At 57.1% G+C, this 20,316-nt stretch overlaps 2 protein-coding genes across 11 annotated transcripts in view; both read left to right on the top strand.

The window, feature by feature from the left end:
- DOCK6 (dedicator of cytokinesis 6) overlaps nucleotides 1-17,078 on the top strand; it is a 64,923-nt gene extending 47,845 nt beyond the window's left edge. For both annotated transcript variants that reach the window (XM_055236632.2, XM_055236631.2), the window contains 15 exons: nucleotides 139-273; nucleotides 1,221-1,373; nucleotides 2,395-2,553; nucleotides 2,668-2,768; nucleotides 7,349-7,541; nucleotides 7,623-7,766; nucleotides 12,085-12,216; nucleotides 12,308-12,322; nucleotides 13,695-13,820; nucleotides 13,920-14,009; nucleotides 14,294-14,530; nucleotides 15,329-15,472; nucleotides 15,559-15,665; nucleotides 15,912-16,073; nucleotides 16,834-17,078. In XM_055236632.2, coding sequence (XP_055092607.1) covers nucleotides 139-273; nucleotides 1,221-1,373; nucleotides 2,395-2,553; nucleotides 2,668-2,768; nucleotides 7,349-7,541; nucleotides 7,623-7,766; nucleotides 12,085-12,216; nucleotides 12,308-12,322; nucleotides 13,695-13,820; nucleotides 13,920-14,009; nucleotides 14,294-14,530; nucleotides 15,329-15,472; nucleotides 15,559-15,665; nucleotides 15,912-16,073; nucleotides 16,834-16,876 — 1,941 coding nt within the window. In that variant the 3' untranslated portion in view covers nucleotides 16,877-17,078. The remainder of the gene's footprint in view (nucleotides 1-138; nucleotides 274-1,220; nucleotides 1,374-2,394; nucleotides 2,554-2,667; nucleotides 2,769-7,348; nucleotides 7,542-7,622; nucleotides 7,767-12,084; nucleotides 12,217-12,307; nucleotides 12,323-13,694; nucleotides 13,821-13,919; nucleotides 14,010-14,293; nucleotides 14,531-15,328; nucleotides 15,473-15,558; nucleotides 15,666-15,911; nucleotides 16,074-16,833) is intronic.
- A 1,372-nt stretch (nucleotides 17,079-18,450) lies between these two features.
- The window catches only part of KANK2 (KN motif and ankyrin repeat domains 2), a 32,823-nt gene continuing 30,957 nt past the window's right edge, over nucleotides 18,451-20,316 (top strand). For 4 of the 9 annotated variants that reach the window (XM_063616006.1, XM_055236635.2, XM_063616004.1 and 1 more), the window contains exon 1: nucleotides 18,759-18,829. The gene's annotated coding sequence lies outside the window, so the exon portion shown is untranslated. Of the gene's footprint in view, nucleotides 18,608-18,728; nucleotides 18,830-20,316 lie in introns of those variants that run through there. The other 5 variants (XM_063616005.1, XM_055236633.1, XM_055236637.1 and 2 more) reach the window with 4 other exon arrangements.

The following is a 20,316-nucleotide window of genomic DNA, read 5'->3' as shown; positions in this document are numbered from 1 at the left end:
GGCTTGATCCAGCATCTGCCTTGTCCTCTGAGCCCAACTGCAATGCCCTGTGCTCTCTGACTCCATAATCCCTCTCCTTCCCTTTCCCCATAAGCACCCTAGGCTCTAACACCTGGATTTATGACCCCTCCCCTCCAGACGGTGATGCTTTCAGAAGCCCGGGAGAGCGTCTTGGGGGCAGTGCTGAAGGTTGTGCTGTACAGCCTGGGCAGTGCCCAGAGTGCCCTCTTCTTGCAGCATGGCCTGGCCACCCAGAGGGCCCTTGTGTCCAAGGTGAGCACCATGCAACAACCATGATTCTTAGAAAAACAGTAGAAGCTCTAGGCTGAGCACGGTGGCTCATGCCTCTAATCCCAGCACTTTGGGAAGCCGAGGTGGGAGGATCGCTTGAGGCCAGGAGTTTGAGACCAACCTGGGCAACATAGTGAGGCCCCTGTCTCTACAAAAAAATTAAAAATTAGCTAGGACTAGGCATGGTGGCTCACACCCATAATCCCAGCACTTTGGGAGGCTGAAGCAGGAAGATCATGTGAGCCTAGGACTTTGAGACCAGCCTGGGCAACACGGTGAGACCCCATTTCTACAAAATAATTAATCCAGTGTGGTGGCATGCGCCTGTGGTCCTAGCTACTCGGAAGGCTGAGGATCACTTGAGCCCGGGAGGTCAAGGCTACAGTGAGCCGTGATCGCGCCACTGGACTCCAGCCTGGGCAATACAGTGACAGCCTGTCTCAAAAAAAAAAAAAAAAAAAAGTTAGCCAGGCAGGGTGGCACACACCTGAGATCCCAGCTACTAGGGAGCTACTCGGGAGGCTGAGGCAGGAGGATGGCTTGAGCCTGGGAGTTCAAAGCTGCAGTGAACTGTGATCGCACCATTGCACTCCAGCCTGGGAGACAAGCAAGACTCCATCTCAAAAAAAAAAAAAAAAAAAAAAGTAGCTCTTTCATTGAGCACTTACTATGTGCTCTGCAAGTCCATAGAGCAGACTGCTTTGCCACAGTTTACAGTGGAAGGAAGGCAGGATCAGAATGGCCAAGTCCCTCACCCGGGGTCACACAGCAAGGGGCTTAAACCCAGGTCTGACTCCGAACCCAGTGGTACTTGGCCAAAGAGGACAGAACGCAAACCCCTGCCCAAAGCAGTCCTCATTTGGGCCAGTCCCCTTCTGAGCTAGAATGGGGAGGGGCTGGACAGTGTCTGTCTGGGTCCTTGGGGGCAGTTCCCGGAGCTACTGTTCGAGGAGGACACGGAGCTGTGTGCCGACCTGTGCCTGAGGCTCCTACGACACTGTGGCAGCCGCATCAGCACCATCCGCACGCATGCCAGCGCCTCGCTGTACCTGCTCATGCGACAGAACTTCGAGATCGGCCACGTGAGTGGGGGCTAGGAGGCATGGTCCACACACGACTCTGGTCAGGGTGGCCGGCGGCATCTCAGTGCCATACAGGGAGTGAGGGAAGGGGAGACAGTCATTGAGCATAATGGGCAGGAGGAGGGCTCAGAATGCAATTGGGGGTCAGGTGCCCTGGCTTATTCCTGTAATCCCAGCACTTTGGGAGGCTGAGGTGAGAGGATCACTTGAGGCCAGGAGTTTGAGGCTACAGTGGACCATGATTGTGCCACTGCACTCCAGCCTGAGCAAGAGTGAGACCTTGTCTCAAAAAAAAAAAAAAAAAAAAAGGCCAGGCACGGTGGCTCATGCCTGTAATCCCAGCACTTTGGGAAGCTGAGGCAGGTGGATCACTTGAAGTCAGGAGTTTGAGACCAGCCTGGCCAACCCCATCTCTACTAAAAATATAAAAATTAGCTGGGCATGGTGGCGGGCGCCTGTAATCCCAGCTACTCGGAAGGCTGAGACACGAGAATCGCTTGAACCTGGGAGGTGGAGGTTGCAGTGAGCCAAGATTGCGCCACTGCATTCTAGCCTAAGTGATAAAGTGACAGTCTCAAAAAAAAAAAAAAAAAGAGAGAAAGAAAAGAAAGAATGAAAGAAAAGAAAAAAAGCTGGGCGCAGTGGCTCATACCTGTAATCCCAGCATTTTGGGAGGCCTAGGCAGGTGAATCACTTGAGTTCAGGAGTTCGAGACCAGCATAGCCAACACAGTGAAACCCTGTCTCTACCAAAAATACAAAAATTAGCCGGGCGTGGTGGCGTATGCCTGCAGTCCCAGCTACTCGGGAGGCTGAGGCAGGAGAATCGCCTGAACTCGGGAGATGGAGGTTGCAGTGAGCTGAGATCATGCCACTGCACTGCAGCCTGGGCGACAGGGTGAGACCCCCATCTCAAAAAAAAATAAAGAATGCAAGGGCCATGTCGGCAGGTTGAGCAGACCCTGATGTGGGGTCTGGGGTCTGAGACTCCCGGCTCCATTCTCCCGCCCCTGTCCCTGCAGAACTTTGCCCGGGTGAAGATGCAGGTCACCATGTCTCTCTCGTCCCTGGTGGGGACGACGCAGAACTTCAGTGAAGAACACCTGCGACGTTCACTCAAAACCATCCTCACCTATGCTGAGGAGGATGTGGGGCTGCGGGACAGCACCTTCGCGGAGCAGGTGACACCTGCTGGGTCCCCGCCCCGCCTCCCCTTCATATAACCCTCAACCCCACCACCTTGGCTCCCTTCACTTCCTAATGCCCTCATTGGCCCTGACGTTCCCCGGCTCCAGGTCCAGGACCTGATGTTCAACCTGCACATGATCCTGACAGACACGGTGAAGATGAAGGAACACCAGGAGGACCCTGAGATGCTCATCGACCTCATGTACAGGTGAGGCGGGGCCAGCTGCACCTGCAGCCGCGCCCATGCCCCAACAGGTGCAGGGAGAACAGGGATGAGAGTAGATGTCTGAGGAGGTGAGGAGGGAGCAGGGGAGCGTACAGTCCCTAACAGAGGCAAGTGAGGGGGACAGGTGAGCAGACAGGTGGGGGGACAGCTGAGCAGACAGGTGAGCAGACAGCTGAGCAGACAGGTGAGGGGGACAGGGGAGCAGACAGGTGGGGGGACAGGTGAGCAGACAGCTGAGCAGACAGGTGAGGGGGACAGGGGAGCAGACATGAGGGCACAAGTAAGGAGAGACCAGGTGAGCAAACAGGTAAAGAGGATGCCAGGAGAAGGTACTGATGAGGATGACAGATGAGAGCCAGGACAGGTGAGGTGCTCACAGGTGAAGGGAAATGAGATCCAGAGACTAGACCCGTTGAGGAGTGTAGGAGGGGTGGACAGGTGATGGAGATGGGGGAGGTGGGGCATATGGGAGGGACAGGTGGATAGACAGGTGACATGGTGCACAAGGAAGGGGAAATAGTGAGTTCAGGTGACTCAAGTTTCCACAGGTAGAGTCAACTCATGTGCGGAGGGTCAAGTGAGAAATGAAAAGGTGGGGCAGGGGGGTGAAGGGATAGACAGGTGAGGGGTCAGATAAGCGAGGAGACAGGTGAATAGAGGAAGTGGGGAGATGCTGCACAGGTGAGGAGACAGGTAAGTAGGATGGATGGGTGAGGAGACAGGTAAGTGGGAAGACAGGAAAAGGGTTGGACAGGCAGGTGAGTGGGTGAAGAAATGGACAGGTGAGGACACAAGTGAGGCGGCAGACATGTGAGGACACAGGTGACAGGATAGACAGGTGAGGGGATGGACAGGTCAGGAGGTAGAGAAGTCAGGAGGTGGACAGGCGAGGAGACAGGTGAAGGGATAGACAGGTGAGGGGGTGGACAGGTGAAGGGATGGACAGGTGAGGGGGTGGACAGGTGAAGGGATGGACAGGTGAGGGGGTGGACAGGTGAAGGGATGGACAGGTGAGGGGGTGGACAGGTGAAGGGATGGACAGGTGAGGGGGTGGACAGGTGAAGGGATGGACAGGTGAGGGGGTGGACAGGTGAGGGATGGACAGGCGAGGAGACAGGTGAAGGCATGGACTGGTAAAGAGATTGGCCACATGAGAAGAGGAACAGGTGAGGACATGGACAGTAAGGAGACAGGCGAAGGGATGGCCAGGTGAGATGGACAGGTGAGGGGGTGGACAGGTGAGGGGATAGAAAGGTGAGAGGGTGGACAGGTGAGGGGATAGACAGGTGAGGGGATAGACAGGTGAAAGGATGGACAGGTGAGAGGGTGGACAGGTGAGGGGATAGACAGGTAAAGGGATGGACAGGTGAGGGGGTAGACAGTTAAGAGGATGGGCAGGTGAAGGGATGGACAGGTGACAGGGTAGAGAGGCGAAGGTAGAGAGGCGAGGAGACAGGTGAAGGGATGGACTGGTGAAGAGATGGCCAGATGAGAAGATGAACAGGTGAGGAGGTGGACAGATAAGGAGACAGGTGAAGGGATGGCCAGGTGAGATGAACAGGTGAGGGGATGGACAGGGGAAGAGACAGTGAGGGGATGAACAGGTGAGGGGTGGACAGGTAAAGGGGTGGACAGGTGAGGGGACAGACAGGTGAGGGGACAGACAGGTGAGGGGGTGGACAGGTAAGGGGATAGGTGAAGGGATAGACAGGTGAGGGGATAGACAACTGAAGGGATGGACAGGTGAGAGCGTGGACAGGTGAGGGACGGACAGGTGAGGGGGTAGACAGGTGAGGGAATAAACATGTGAGAGGGTGGACAGGTAAGGGGATGGGCAGGTGAAGTGATGGACAGGTGAGGGGATGGACAGCTGAGTGGGTGGACAGGGGAGGGAATAGATAGGTGACTGCGTGGACATGTGAGGGGATGGACAGGTGAGGGGATGGACAGGTTGAGGGGATAGACAGATGATGGGGTGGACAGGTGAGGGGACAGACAGGTGGGATAGACAGGTGAGGGGTGGACAAGTGAGAGGGTGAACAGGTGAGGGGTGGGCAGGTGAGAGGGTGGGCAGGTGAGAGGGTGGGCAGGTGAAGTGATGGACAGGTGAGGGGTGGACAGGTGAGGGGTGGGCAGGTGAGAGGGTGGGCAGGTGAGAGGGTGGACAGGTGAGGGGTGGACAGGTGAGTGTGGGCAGGTGAGAGGGTGGGCAGGTGAGGGGTGGACAGGTGAGTGTGGGCAGGTGAGGGGTGGACAGGTGAGTGTGGGCAGGTGAGGGGTGGACAGGTGAGTGTGGGCAGGTGAGGGGTGGACAGGTGAGTGTGGGCAGGTGAGGGGTGGACAGGTGAGTGTGGACAGGTGAGGGGTGGGCAGGTGAGGGGTGGGCAGGTGAGAGGGTGGGCAGGTGAGGGGTGGACAGGTGAGTGTGGGCAGGTGAGAGGGTGGGCAGGTGAGGGGTGGACAGGTGAGGGGATGGACAGGTGGGGGTGGGCGGGTGAGGGGTGGACAGGTGAGTGTGGGCAGGTGAGAGGGTGGGCAGGTGAGGGGTGGACAGGTGAGTGTGGGCAGGTGAGAGGGTGGGCAGGTGAGGGGTGGACAGGTGAGGGGATGGACAGGTGGGGGTGGGCGGGTGAGGGGTGGACAGGTGAGTGTGGGCAGGTGAGAGGGTGGGCAGGTGAGGGGTGGACAGGTGAGGGGATGGACAGGTGGGGGTGGGCAGGTGAGGGGTGGACAGGTGAGGGGATGGACAGGTGGGGGTGGGCGGGTGAGGGGTGGACAGGTGAGTGTGGGCAGGTGAGAGGGTGGGCAGGTGAGGGGTGGACAGGTGAGGGGATGGACAGGTGGGGGTGGGCAGGTGAGGGGTGGACAGGTGAGGGGATGGACAGGTGGGGGTGGGCGGGTGAGGGGTGGACAGGTGAGTGTGGGCAGGTGAGAGGGTGGGCAGGTGAGGGGTGGACAGGTGAGTGTGGGCAGGTGAGAGGGTGGGCAGGTGAGGGGTGGACAGGTGAGGGGATGGACAGGTGGGGGTGGGCGGGTGAGGGGTGGACAGGTGAGTGTGGGCAGGTGAGAGGGTGGGCAGGTGAGGGGTGGACAGGTGAGGGGATGGACAGGTGGGGGTGGGCAGGTGAGGGGTGGACAGGTGAGGGGATGGACAGGTGGGGGTGGGCGGGTGAGAGGGTGGACAGGTGAGGGGGTGGACAGGTGAGGGGACAGACAAGTGAGGGGACAGACAGGTGAGGGGGTGGACAGGTGAGGGGGTGGACAGGTGAGGGGTGGGCAGGTGAGAGGGTGGACAGGTGAGGGGTGGACAGGTGAGTGTGGGCAGGTGAGAGGGTGGACAGGTGAGAGGGTGGACAGGTGAGAGGGTGGACAGGTGAGGGGTGGACAGGTGAGGGGTGGGCAGGTGAGAGGGTGGGCAGGTGAGAGGGTGGACAGATGAGGGGATAGACAAGTGAAGGGATGGACAGGTGGGAGGGTGGACAGGTGGGGTGGACAGGTGAGGGGTGGGTGGGTGAGGGGGTGGACAGGTGAGAGGGTGGACAGGTGAGGGGTGGGCAGGTGAGAGGGTGGACAGGTGAGGGGTGGACAGGTGAGGGGTGGACAGGTGGGTGGGCAGGTGAGAGGGTGGACAGGTGAGAGGGTGGACAGGTGAGGGGTGGACAGGTGAGGGGTGGACAGGTGAGGGGTGGGCAGGTGAGAGGGTGGACAGGTGAGAGGGTGGACAGGTGAGGGGTGGGCAGGTGAGAGGGTGGACAGGTGAGGGGTGGACAGGTGAGAGGGTGGACAGGTGAGGGGTGGGCAGGTGAGGGGTGGGCAGGTGAGAGGGTGGACAGGTGAGGGGATAGACAAGTGAAGGGATGGACAGGTGAGAGGGTGGACAGGTGGGGTGGACAGGTGAGGGGTGGGTGGGTGAGGGGGTGGACAGGCGAGGGGACAGACAAGTGAGGGGACAGACAGGTGAGAGGGTGGACAGGTGGGGGTGGGCAGGTGAGGGGATGGACAGGTGGGGGTGGGCGGGTGAGGGGTGGACAGGTGAGTGTGGGCAGGTGAGAGGGTGGGCAGGTGAGGGGTGGATAGGTGAGGGGATGGACAGGTGGGGGTGGGCGGGTGAGACGGTGGGCAGGTGAGGGGGTGGACAGGTGAGGGGGTGGACAGGTGGGGGTGGGCGGGTGAGAGGGTGGACAGGTGAGGGGGTGGACAGGTGAGGGGTAGACAGGTGAGTAGGGTACAGGTGAGGAGACTGGCTGGTCAGTGGGAGACAGCAGGACAAGTGAGGAGGAAGATGACTAGAGGAATATGTAAGGTAGGCAGGGGAGGAGACAGGTGAAGACAGATGACTGGCCAGCAGGTGAGAAAATAGGCAAAGGGGAAGACAGGTGGGGAGACAGGTGAGGGATGGCCAGGTGAGGGAAATGAGTGAGGGGATGGGGTACAGGTGAGGAGATTGGCTGGTCCTTGGGGCAGATATGGGGGGTAACCAGTGAAGGGGATGGACAAGTGGGAGGCAGGTGGGGAGGACCAGGTGAGTCCCCTCCTCACATCCCCCCTCACCTGGACTCCAGAATTGCCCGGGGCTACCAGGGCTCACCGGACCTGCGGCTGACGTGGTTGCAGAACATGGCTGGGAAGCACGCAGAGCTGGGCAACCACGCTGAGGCCGCCCAGTGCATGGTGCATGCGGCCGCCCTCGTGGCTGAGTACCTCGCCCTGCTCGAGGACCACCGCCACCTGCCCGTGGGCTGCGTTTCCTTCCAGGTGAGAGGCCAGGGGTTGGCAGGCGGTGGACGGCACAAGTGCAGTGGGGACCAGGGTCTGACGCCACCTCTCCCGCCCCAGAACATCTCATCCAATGTGCTAGAGGAGTCCGCCATCTCCGATGACATCCTGTCGCCCGACGAGGAGGGCTTCTGCTCCGGGAAACACTTCACTGAGCTGGGGCTGGTAGGGTTGCTGGAACAGGCAGCCGGCTACTTCACCATGGTGAGGCCTTGGGGACTGGGTGCAGGAGAGGGGGCTCGGGCCAGGGAGGCGCCATCAGATCTGTTTCCTAGACCCTTCCAGCAGGGGATTTAGAAAGGAGAATTGGCTGGGCACGGTGGCTCATGCCTGTAATCCCAGCACTTTGGGAGGCTGAGGCAGGCAGATCATGAGGCCAGGAGTTCAAGACCAGCCTGGCCAGCATGGTGAAACCCTGTCTCTACTAAAAATACAAAAATTAGCCAGGTGTGGTGGCGCACGGCTGTAATCCCAGCTACTCAGGAGGCTGAAGCAGGAGAATCGCTTGACCCAGGGAGGCAGAGGTTGCAGTGAACCAGGATTACACCACTGCATTCCAGCCTGGGCGACAGAGCGAGACTCCGTCTCAAAAAAAAAAAAAAAAAAGGGAGAATTGGGTTTCTCAGAGGCCCTATTATTTGCCTATGTCTCCATGAGACCCTTGATGCAGGCCTGATATAGCAAGCCTTCCATACATTAGAGATGTTTTCAATTTTCCTTTCTTTTCTTTTTTCCTTTCTTGTTTTTTTGTTTTTGACAGAGTCTTGCTCTTTTGCCCAGGCTGGTGTACGGTGGTGCGATTGTAGCTCACTGCAGCCTCGAACTCCTGAGCTCAAGCAATCCTCCCCACCTCAGCCTCCCAAGTAGCTGGGAACACAAGCATGTGCCACCATGCCTGGCCAATTTTTAAATTATTATATATATTTTTTCTTTGTGCTATTTTTTGAGACAGGACCTCCATTCTGTCACCTAGGCTGGCGTGCAGTGGCGTGATCATGGCTCACTACAACCTTGGCCTCCAGGGCTCAGGTGATTCTCCCACCCTGGGCTCCTGAGTAGCTGGGACTACAGGCACACATCACCATACCCGGCTAATTTTTTGTATTTTTTTGTACAGACGGGGTTTTGCCATGTTTCCCAGGCTGGTCTTGAACTGCTGAGCTCAAGTGATCTGCCCACTTCAACCTCCCAAAGTCATGGGATTACAGGCGTTGTGCCACTACACCCTGCCAATTTTTAATTTTTTTATAGAGAGGGAGTCTTACTATGTTGCCCAGGCTGGTCTCAAACTCCTGGCCTCACTCAATCCTCCCACCCAAGCCTCCCAAGTAGCTGGGACGCCCAGCAATGCTTGAAACTTTCTATACTAAAATAAAAATGGGTCAGGTGCAGTGGCTCATGCCTGTAATCCCAGCACTTTGGGAGGCTGAGGCAGGAGGATCACTTGAGGCCAGGAGTTCAAGACCAGCCTGGGCAACATGGCTAAACTCTGTCTCTACAAAAAAATGCAAGAAATTAGCTGGGTGTGGTGGCATGCACCTGTAGTCCCAGCTACTCAGGAAGCTTGAAGCGGGAGGATCACTGGAGCCCAGGAGGTTGGGGCTACAATGAGTTATAATCGTGCCACTGTACTCCAACCTACGTGACAGAGTGAAACCTTGTCTCAAAAAATAAATAAAATAAAGATTTGGGATATTCGCATGCATCTTCAAGTTGGAGAAGCTCCAGCTTAAAGCAAATCCCAGGCTGGGCACAATGGCTGACTCCTGTAATCCCAGCACTTTAGAAGTCCGAGGCGGGTGGATCACCTGAGGTCAGGAGTTCGAGACCAGCCTGGCCAACATGGTGAAACCCCGTGTCTACTAAAAATAGAAAAATTAGCCAGGCGTGGTGGCAGGTGTCTGTAATCCCAGCTACTGGGGAAGCTGAAGCATGAGACTCGGGAGGCAGAGGTTGCAGTGAGCTGAGATCATGCCACTGCACTCCAGCCTGACGGACAGAGCAAGACTCTGTCTCCAAAAAAAAAAAAGCAAATCCCAGCTATTTTCCCATAACTCCCACAAGTACCCCCTGTGCAACCCTTCCCGATAAAGACCGTTTTATAAAACTTTCATCCTGCGTGGCCAAGTTAATGGTCATCCTTTATTTCATTGCACTCTATATTTAGATGTCCCCGATCATATCTGATGTATCTTTTTTGGGGTGACTTGGTTTGAATCGGGATCCATTAAGGGCCCACAATGGCTGTGGCTGATCTGTATCCTAAGTCTCTTTTTCTTTCTTTTTTTTTTTGAGACAGGATCTTACTCTCTCACCCAGGCTGGAGTGCAGCCTGGCTCACTGCAGCCTCAATGTCCTGGGCTCAGGTGATCCTCCCACCTCAGCCTCCTGAGTAGCTGGGACTAAAAATGCACACCACCACACCCAGCTAATTTTTTTTTCTTTGTTAATTTTTTTTAAATTTTTTTAAGAGATGGGGTCTTGCTATGTTGTCCAGGCTGGGCTTGAACTCCTGGACTCATGCAACCCTCTCGCCTCGGCCTCCCAAAGTGCTGGGATTACAGGCATGAGCCAGCATGCCTGGCAACTGATTTTCCACTGTGGAAAAGGGGTTTTCTTCTCTAGTTTGCTTGTTTGTATGAGGGCAGTTGGTGGTTTCTACATTTAACTTGCAGGAGCCCTGGGGCCTTTGCTCCGTGTTTTTCCTGGTTTTTGTGGGGCTGGCTGTGTCCATGTGATGTCATTTTACCTGTTTCTCAGTTCCTCACATTTTGGGGAACTGGCAGTTACATCTGAGAGCTCAGTGAGATTCAAGGTCACACTTAAAGTCAGGAGTTCCAGTGAGATTTCTTCTGTGGTGCTGGCCCTTTAGTGACATTATTTTCATTGTCACTTTGCTGGATTTTTGGAGACGAAGGCCTCAGAGGAAGGGCCAGGTGCGGTGGCTCACGCTTGTGATCCCAGCACTTTGGGAGGCCAGGGCAGGCAGATCACTTGAGGTCGGGAGTTCAAGACCAGCTTGGGCAACATGGAGAAACCCCACCTCTACCAAAAAAAAAAAAAAAAAAATTAGCTGGGCATGGGCGCAGTGGCTCACGCCTGTAATCCCAGCACGTTGGGAGGCTGAGGCAGGCGGATCACGAGGTCAGGAGTTTGAGACCAGCCTGGCCAACATAGTGAAACCCCGTCTCTACTAAAAATACAAATATGGCCAGGTGCGATGGCTCACGCCTGTATATCCCAGCACTTTGGAAGGTCGAGGTGGGCAGATCACAAGGTCAGGAGTTGGAGAACAGCCTGGCCAATATGGTGAAACCCTGTCTCTACTAAAAATACAAAAAAATTAGCTGGGCATGGTGGCACATGCTTGTAATCCCAGCTGTTAAGTAGGATGAGGCAGGAGAATTGCTTGAACCCAGGAGGCAGAGGTTGCAGTGAGCCGAGGTCATACCACTGCACTCCAGCCATCTCAAAAGAAACAACAACAACAACAACAAAACATACACAGGTGGGGGTGGGGGTTAGGGGAGGGATAGCATTAGAAGAAATATCTAATGTAGGTGACAGGTTGATGGGTGCAGCAAACCACCATGGCACGTGTATACCTATGTAACAAAACTGCACGTTCTGCGCATGTACCCCAAAGTATTAAAAAAAAAGATTATGAAAAAAACCATACACACGCAAAAGCCTCAGGGGAAGAAACCAGGGGGTGGACACAGGCCTTCTGACAGTCAGCAAACCTCACAGGGTGCCTGTTTTGAGCCAGGCTTGATGCCAGCACCCGCTGGGGGTGAGGGGCATATTACCACATGCTAGGAGGCAGTTGGGCATGGAGGTCATGGGCACAGGGCCAGATGGGCAGGTGTTTGGGTCTTGGCCCTGGGGAATGCCTCTGTATCTCTGAGACTCACTTTCCTCTTTGAGGAACAGGAAAAAAAAACTGCTTCTCCCACCAGTGAGGGAACACAGATGGGTGAAGTGCAGATGTACATTGTACCTGTGCCATAGAATATTCTTGCTAAAAGTGGTGAAGGGCTGGGAGAGTGGTGGCTCACACCTGTAATCCCAGCTAATCGAGAGGCCAAGGCAGGAGGATCACTTGAGCCCAGGAGTTCAAGACCAACTAGGGCAATATAGTGAGATCCTGACTCTACAAAAACTAAAATAAAATTAGCTGGGCATGGTGGCATGTACCTGTAGTTCCAGCTACATGGGAGGCTAGGGTGGGAGGATCTCCTGAGCCCAAGAGTTGGAGGCTGCAGTGAGCTATGATTGTACCACTACACTCCAGCCCGGGTGATGGAGTGAGACCCTATATCAAAAAAACAAAAAAGATAAGTAGCAGTGAAGACCATGGAGCCCTCTGTGGGAGCTGAGTGGAAAGGCTCAGGGCGGGCTTCCTGGAGGAGGTGATGGAGGGTGGGTAGAAGCACAGAGGATCACAAGGGAGATGGGTAGACAGGAGCACAGTGGAGAGGGGAAGATAGTTTGGGGAATCCTGACCCCACCTCACCCTCAGGGCGGGCTCTACGAGGCGGTGAATGAGGTCTACAAGAACCTCATCCCCATCCTGGAGGCCCACCGTGACTACAAGAAGCTGGCCGCGGTACACGGCAAACTGCAGGAGGCCTTCACCAAGATCATGCACCAGGTGGGCCCAGGACCCCCTCCCCAGACCCCACTCTCAGCCCCACTCCTCATCCTCAGGGATCTGCTGACCTTGACCCTTCTCTTCCCCACAGAGTTCCGGCTGGGAGGTGAGTCAGCCTTGGCAGACAGCCACCTGCCTCTGGGACCCCCGTGATGACTGGCCAGCAGCCATCAGTGAACACCAGGGGGCGCCGGAGGAGCATGGCCACTGGCTGTTGGGGCTGGGGCTGTGACCACAAGGCACCCACCCCATTACTTCCCTCCCTTCCCCAAAAAGGGCCCCCCCCCCGCCCCCGCCCCAGATCTCGAGGGCAGCTTGTGACTCACCCAGCTGGGAGCTCTCCAGAGACACCCCTCCCTCTACCAGCGCCAGCTTGGTCACTGCAGGGGGGTGGCGGGGTGGCTCTGACTCCCTCATGGTCTCTTGGTCTCTTTCTCATCTCTCCCCAGTCTATCACATGGCTCTCCCTAACTTGGTATCTCACTGTCTCTTAATCTCTGTCTCTCCCTGCGTCCGCAGCTTCCAGCCTCCCCCAGGCTCTCTGCTCCTCATTTCTGGTTAATGTGTCCCCCTGCTCCAGCCCCCCCCCAATCCCGCTTCTTCCCCGCTTAGGTCTATTTTTAGGCATCTCCTAGTTTGGGGAGAATGTTCTGGCCAAAGATGGCAGAAACCCAGAGCCCAGGCAGGCTGGGTGGGAGCCGGGTGGGGAGGGCAGGTCCTCTTCGCCCCCGCCCCCCTCCTGTCTCTGATCTCTCCCCCCACGGAATGATTCTCACTGGGCAGTGTTAACCAGGACCCTGGGGGTTGAGGGAACTCTGACCTCTGACCTCTCCCATGACATTGTCTCTCTGTCCCCCACACCTCTGGCCCCACCATGTCTGCCCCATCCTCCCCGGATCGGCCTTGGTAAGTGAACATCCAGCCATTCCACTTCCTTTCCAGTCATGGGGTGGTGTTTTTAGAGTGGTAGGGAAGGGGTTCCTTCTTCCAAACTTAGGGCTGGGGACAGAAGCAGGGGAATGCCATGGAACAAGGGAACCAGAGCCTCTGTCCTAGAGTGAGAGACAGCCATCCCTTCCCTCAGCCATCCAAGCATTTATTGGGCACCTACTGTATACCCATTCTTGTGGGCATCGGGGCACAGGAAGGAGAATGCCCTAGAACAAAGGAGTCAGAGCCTCCGTTCTAGAGTGAGAGACAGTCATCCCTCTCCTCAGCCATCTAAGCATTTATTGGGTACCTGCTGTATACCCTGTCCCATGGGCATTAGGGACACACCTGTGAACAATACAGCCCCAGTCCTAACTTCATATTGCAATCCATGCCCCGATGTTCTCAGGGCCCCCTGCCTGTGCCCATGCCTTGATGTTCTCGGGGTCCTCACACTCCCATCCTGATACTCAAGACACCTATCTCTGGGGCAGGGAGACCTCCAGCAGGGGCCTCCCGGATGACCACACCCTTTCTCACAGCTCCAGCGCGTGTTCGGGACATATTTCCGCGTGGGCTTCTACGGCGCCCGCTTCGGCGACCTGGATGAGCAGGAGTTTGTGTACAAGGAGCCATCGATCACGAAGCTGGCAGAGATCTCACACCGGCTGGAGGCACGTCCTTGTGGTGGGGGTGGAACGGGGCATGGGGCTGCCTTGGGGCTGGAGTAGGGGCTGTCCCTGGGTGGCCCCGAGTCAGCCCTGTGTCTCCAGGAGTTCTACACGGAGAGATTTGGTGATGACGTCGTTGAGATTATCAAAGACTCTAACCCTGTGGACAAGTCCAAGCTTGACTCACAGAAGGTAGGTCCCCCAACCATTTCCCCAAAATCTTAGATTCACAGAGACTCCAAGTGCTGTTTCCTGGGGACCCTCAAATCCTCTTTTTCTGGGAAACCCCAAATCATATTTCACTGAGGGACCCCAAAACCTATTCCTCAGGGGATTCCCAAACATCCAGACATAGGAAGACTTGGAAATGACAAAGTCCCCAGATCCAGGGATGCCCAGATCCCCTCTTTCCAGGAACAGGGCCTGGGCTGTGCGTGCTGGGGCTGTGGGACCCTCACACCTGACCCTGCGTCCAGGCCTACATCCAGATCACGTATGTGGAACCGTACTTTGATACCTACGAGCTCAAGGACCGGGTGACCTACTTTGACCGCAACTATGGGCTTCGCACATTCCTGTTCTGCACGCCCTTCACACCGGATGGGCGCGCACACGGGGAGCTGCCCGAGCAACACAAGCGTAAGACGCTGCTCAGCACTGACCATGCTTTCCCCTACATCAAGACTCGCATCCGTGTGTGCCACCGGGAGGAGGTGGGTGGGGATCCTGGGCCTGGGGAGGGGTGGGGAGGTGAGGGGACATCAGACCCTGGGAGGGGAGGGGAGGGAAGACACAGGGATCCAGACTCAAGGTGGCCCACGCATCTCAGACCCAGAGAGGGGTGGCACAGGGACCCTAGACCAGATCCCCAGGGAGGGGCGGGGAGGAGACCAGACCCAGGGAGGCCCAGGGATTCCAGACCCAGAAAGAGGAGGCAGAGGGAGCCCACATCTAGGAAGGCCCAGGGAGGAGAGGTGTAGCCCAGGAAGAGGCCCAGGTACCCCCGAACTGGGCTGAGAAGATATGGAGACCCTGCCTTCCAATCTGTAAACTGAAACCTCTACCTCCAGACCCAGGAGGACCCAGGGGTTCTAGACTCACAAAGGGGAGGCACAGGGACTCCGAATCTAAGAAGGCCCAGGGAGGAGAAGCCCAGGGATTCCAGACCCAGAGAGGAGAGGTGTGGACACGCTAGACCCAGAAATTGGCTCTTGTACCCCAGAACCAGGTTGGGGACCCCAAACTCCAACTTCCAGTCCAAACCTCTACCTCCAGACCCAAGGAAGTCTGGAGACCGCCGATGTAAAGCCCCTGGACCCCAGGGCACCAGACCCAGCAGACCCAAGGCTGGACCCCCCCAGAGTCAGACCCAGGAAGGCCCCCAGATTCTGTTCATTGCCTGGGTTCTTGGACCCCTCTCACTCCCAGCGGGGTCTGAGCTGCCCCCGACTGGCTTCGATCAGGACCTTCTCAGGCCTCAGCGAGTGCACACCCCTCCCTTCACCCCACAGATGGTGCTGACGCCGGTGGAGGTGGCCATCGAGGACATGCAGAAGAAGACACGGGAGCTGGCCTTTGCCACTGAGCAGGACCCACCAGATGCTAAGATGCTACAGATGGTGCTTCAGGGCTCTGTAGGGCCCACTGTGAACCAGGCACGGCTGGTGGAAGGGGGATGCAGGCTGCACGGGGGACTCCAGGTGCCATGCAGGCTGGCTCACCAGTCCCTCTCACCCCACAGGGTCCCCTGGAGGTGGCCCAGGTGTTTTTAGCAGAGATCCCGGAAGACCCCAAGCTCTTCCGGCATCACAACAAATTGCGGCTCTGCTTCAAGGACTTCTGCAAGAAGTAGGCGCAAAGCCCCCCAGGAGGGGTCTCGTGCCTGCCTAACCTGCATAGGCCTGCTCTCTGCCCATCTGATCTCTGCATGGCTCCCCCATCTGCCCGATTCCCATTAAGTCCACTTTCCCAACCTGACCTCCTATTGCGGGTCTTTCTGCAGGCCTGGTCCCCCCTTATGGATGCCCCCACCCCTAGTCTTGCTTTCAGTCCCCTGTGCGAGTCTCTGAGCATCTCCCACCCTCTGGCCCTCAGATGTGAGGATGCACTGCGGAAAAATAAGACCCTGATTGGGCCGGACCAGAAGGAGTACCACCGCGAGCTGGAGCGCAACTACTGCCGCCTGCGGGAGGCTCTGCAGCCCCTGCTTACCCAGTGCCTGCCCCAGCTGCTGGCACCCACCCCACCCGGCCTCAGGTGCCTGACCTGGTGCCCCCATCCTAGAGACTAGAGAGGGGATGCAGAGGCAGACCAGGACAGATACAGGATGGGGGCTGTTGTACACGTACACAGCAACATGTTTGCTGGTAGCTTGGACTTTGTTTTGTTTCTGTTTTTGTTTTGTTTTTTCTTTGAGAGAGTCTCCCTCTCGCCCAGGCTGGAGTGCAGTGGCACAATCTCGGCTCACTACAACCTCCGCCTCCCAGATTCAAGCGAGTCTCCTGCCTCAGCCTCCTGGGTAACTGGGATTACAGGCATCTGCCACCACGCCTGCCTAATGTTTTGTATTTTTAGTAGAGACAGGGTTTCACCATGTTGGCCAGGCTGGTCTCGAACTCCTGACCTCAGGTGATCCACCCGCTTTGCCCTCCTAAAGTGCTGGGATTACAGCATGAGCCACTACCATGCCCGGCTGGGTGGCTTCAACTTTGCATAAGCATCTGAATATATCATCCAGATGTACAAAGGCAGGGCAGGCTCTGAGCAGTCATTTCCTAGATACATGAATTCATCTTTCTGAACCTCAGTTTCTACATCTGTAAAATGAGGATGATTCATACCTTCCGTGGTGGACTGCAAGAGAATCGGAGAATCCCACAGCCAGATCAGGGACAGGAGAGACCCCAGAACGATCCTTGGAGGAAGACGAGGAGAGGGAGGAAGAGGATGTGGGCTGGGAGGTCTGTGGAGTTGGGGGCCCCACAGCCATGCTGACCTACCCTCGTTCTTTTTCCAGGAACTCCTTGAACAGAGCAAGTTTCCGAAAGGCAGACCTCTGAGCCCACAAGGACCAAACCTGTGCCTAGAGGACCCAGCACCCGGGCCTCAGCTGTCTGTGCTGCTAGGGGAGTCTCCCTTGGTGCCCACTGGGCCGTGGGGTGACCACACTGTACTCGGGGCTGGGCCCTCTGCCCCTCTGTCCCCATCTGTATGCACTGATGCTTCCTCCCTTTTTTAATTTAAAATGGTTTTTATAAGCAACCTGTGCCAAGTGGTGCGGTCACTAGGGGCTGGGTCACATACTCATCACATGCTCATAGTCCACTGCCCCATGTCCACACATCCCTGCATCATCGGTGGAGACACCAAGAACATACTGGGTGCCAGAGACATCGTGGTGACAACAGACACAAATTCCTGCCCTTGTGGAGCTGAAGTTCTAGTAGGGAAAGCAACACACAAATAATGTCACATGCCTACCTGGAATAACAATACCTGGTTTTTGTTTGTTTAACAGACAGGCCCTCACTCAGTCCCCCAGGCTGGAATGCAGTGTCACAATCATAGCTCACTGCAGCCTCAAACTCCGGGGCTTAGGCCTCCTGAGCAGCAGGGATTATAGGCACAAGCCACTGTGCCTGGCTTTTTTCTTTTTTTTTTTAGACGGAGTTTCGCTCTGTCACCCAGGCTGCAGTGCAGTGGCGCAATCTCGGCTCACGGCAACCTCCACCTCCCAGATTCAAGTTATTCTCGTACCTCAGCCTCGCGAGTAGCTGGGATTACAGATGTGTACCACCATGCCCGGATAGTTTTTGTATTTTTAGTAGAGACGGGGTTTCACCATGTTGGCCAGGCTGGTCTTGAACTCCTGACCTCAGGTGATCCACCCACCTTGGACTCCCAAAGTGCTGGGATTACAGGCATGAGCCATTTCTCGGCCCCAGGTGGTTTTTTGTAGAGATGGGGTCTTGCCATATTGCCAAAGCTGGTCTCCAACTCCTTGGCTCAAATAATCCGCCCACCTTGGCCTCCCAAAGTGCTGGGATTACAGGCATGAGCCACTGCGCCTGGCCTAATTTTTTTTCACTTTAAAATTTTTTTTGTATAGACAGGGTCTTGCTATGTTGCCCAGGCTGGTCTCGAACTCCTGAGCTCAAGCAGTCCTCCTGCTTTGGCCTCCCTGAGCACTGAGATTACAGGTGTGAGCCACCTTGCCGACTTAATAATATTTATTAGGCCCTTGCTGAGTGGCTGGCTGTGTACTAAAGGGCTCCCAGAAAGATCTCTGCAAAAGTAGGCCACTCCATTTATGAAAGTTTTTAATCCGAAGGACCTCCTTCCTGATGGTTAGGCCCCTTCCTAATGGTTAGTGAATCTTCTCAACGCTCCTATCAGGTAGCTAACATGATCATCTCCATTTTACAGATGGGTAAACTGAGGCACAGAGCAGCAAAAGTTTGGTGGGTCTGGGATGGGAGTCCAGGTCCGGCTGGCTCTGGCGCCCAGGACTGTGCAGCCTCCCTTCTCGCGCGGCGGTCACGCCACCCTGTGCCAGGCCTGCGCTGGGCCGCTTCCAGCCCTAGGCCGCCTAGGGGAGGGGTGACCTCCCCGAGCTGGGCCCCGGCCAGCTCCGCCCCCTCCCGCCGCCAAGCCGTTCCGCCCCCCGCAGCGGTCCAGGGACAGCGGGCGGTGGGAGGAGGCCGGCAGTGGGAGGACCCTGCCTCGGGGACTTAGGGAGGAAGGAAGGACGAGGCCGGACATACTGGCGCGCACACACACCTGCTGTCCAGGTGAGATCCAGTCTCCAACCAGCGTCTCTGCATCCCCACCCCCGACTGCGGCCGGGGCGCCCGGGCGGCTGGAGGGGGCGGGGCCGGCTTGAGGGGCGGGGCAGGCAGGAGGGGGCGTGGTGCAGGCGGAGCCACCTCCGAGGGCCGGGCACCCAGGCGGCGGCGCGCGCGAGGACGCTCGGGCGGCGGGACGCAGGGAAGGCAGCGGCCGGAGCGCGCAAGGCGAGTGGGACCCGGGGCTGGGTAGGGGTTCAAGTCCGGTTCGGGGATCGAGTGTGCACCCTCCCATACCTACTACCCTACCCCCCGCCTCCAACTCTGGGACACGACCTCGCTGGTCTCAACAAGCCGCTGCCTCCAACTCCACCTTCTGTGCCCAAACTTTCCAGACTTGGAGTGTCTCTGTCCCCGTGTCCCTGCCCCCTCCTCGTCTTTGACCCCATACCCCCATCGATTCCTCCCAGTACCCCCATCGATTCCTAGTGCCCTGCCCGTTTCTCCTGTCCTGGCTCCCCTCTGCCCCCTCTCCCCTGTCTCTGTCCCACTTTCTGTCTCTGTCCCCCCCACCGGCTCTGCCCCCTCCCCGCACTGTCCCCCCTCACCCTCCTCCGCGGCCATGCCCCAGGCGGCGGGAAGGCGGCCGGGCGTCCGGCCGGGCTGGGCCTGGCCTTGGCGGCTGGGCCGGCGTGGGGAGCGGCAGCTGTTTGCCATTAGCCGGGGATCCCACAGGCCCCGCCCCCTCTCTGCACGGGGCGGGGTCCTTCTCGCCCCCTCCCGCCGAGTTTGGGGCGGGAAGACCCCCCTCCCGCCGACCTCCGCGATGTGTAGGCCGGTCTTGGGTGGTGGGTTGGTGAGACCCGCGCCCCTTCCCTGAGCCCCCTACCTGTCCCCTCTTATAGGCTCCAGTCTCTCCATCTCTGTCTTATCCTGTCACTCCTTCCCCACTCCCCAGGGGTCCCGTAGCGAGAGAAGGGTCTCAGCCACAGACATCCATCTCCCCCAGCACACCCCCTCGTCTCCTTTCTCTCCCCCTTACTGGGGACGTGCTGGTCCTCATCGAGGGCGGTGAGATGACTGAGGACCCTCAGACCTCAGTCTCCATATCTGGGAAACGGGTAGAGATATCTGATGTGGAGTCTGAGGGTGGTGGCTTGGTGGGCAGTTGGGGGGATCCACCAGGCTTAGTTTCACGTTCGGGCCCAGCTACTTCCCCGTGGCCCCAGTGGCCCTGCGGCAAGCCACTGTACCTTTCTGTGCCCTCTGCATCCCCTGTCTGTGAAACGGGGTGATAAGTGCCCATCTCATGGAATTGTCATGACAATTAAAAGAGTTGATGTTAGGCTGGGTGCAGTGTCTCATGCCTGTAATCCCAGCACTTTGGGAGGCCAAGGCAGGCGGATCACCTGAGGTTGGGAGTCCGAGACCAGCCTGACCAACATGGAGAAACCCCGTCTCTACTAAAAATACAAAATTGCCAGGGGTGGTGGCATATGCCTGTAATCCCAGCTACTAGAGAGGCTGAGGCAGGAGAATCGCTTGAACCTGGGAGGCGGAGGTTGCCGTGAGCGGAGATCACGCCATTGCACTCCAGCCTGGGCAACAAGAGCAAAACTCCGTCTCAGAAAAAAAAAAAAAAAAGACAGAGTTGATGTTATTAGTACTGTTACTATACTGTTTGCCCAGCAGCACCCTCACTTCCCCCACCCCAC

Source organism: Symphalangus syndactylus, chromosome 13 (assembly GCF_028878055.3).
Source record: "Symphalangus syndactylus isolate Jambi chromosome 13, NHGRI_mSymSyn1-v2.1_pri, whole genome shotgun sequence".
NCBI lineage: Eukaryota > Metazoa > Chordata > Mammalia > Primates > Hylobatidae > Symphalangus > Symphalangus syndactylus.
Note: the sequence above shows the minus strand (reverse complement) of the source record. Positions and strands in the feature narration are given on the sequence as shown.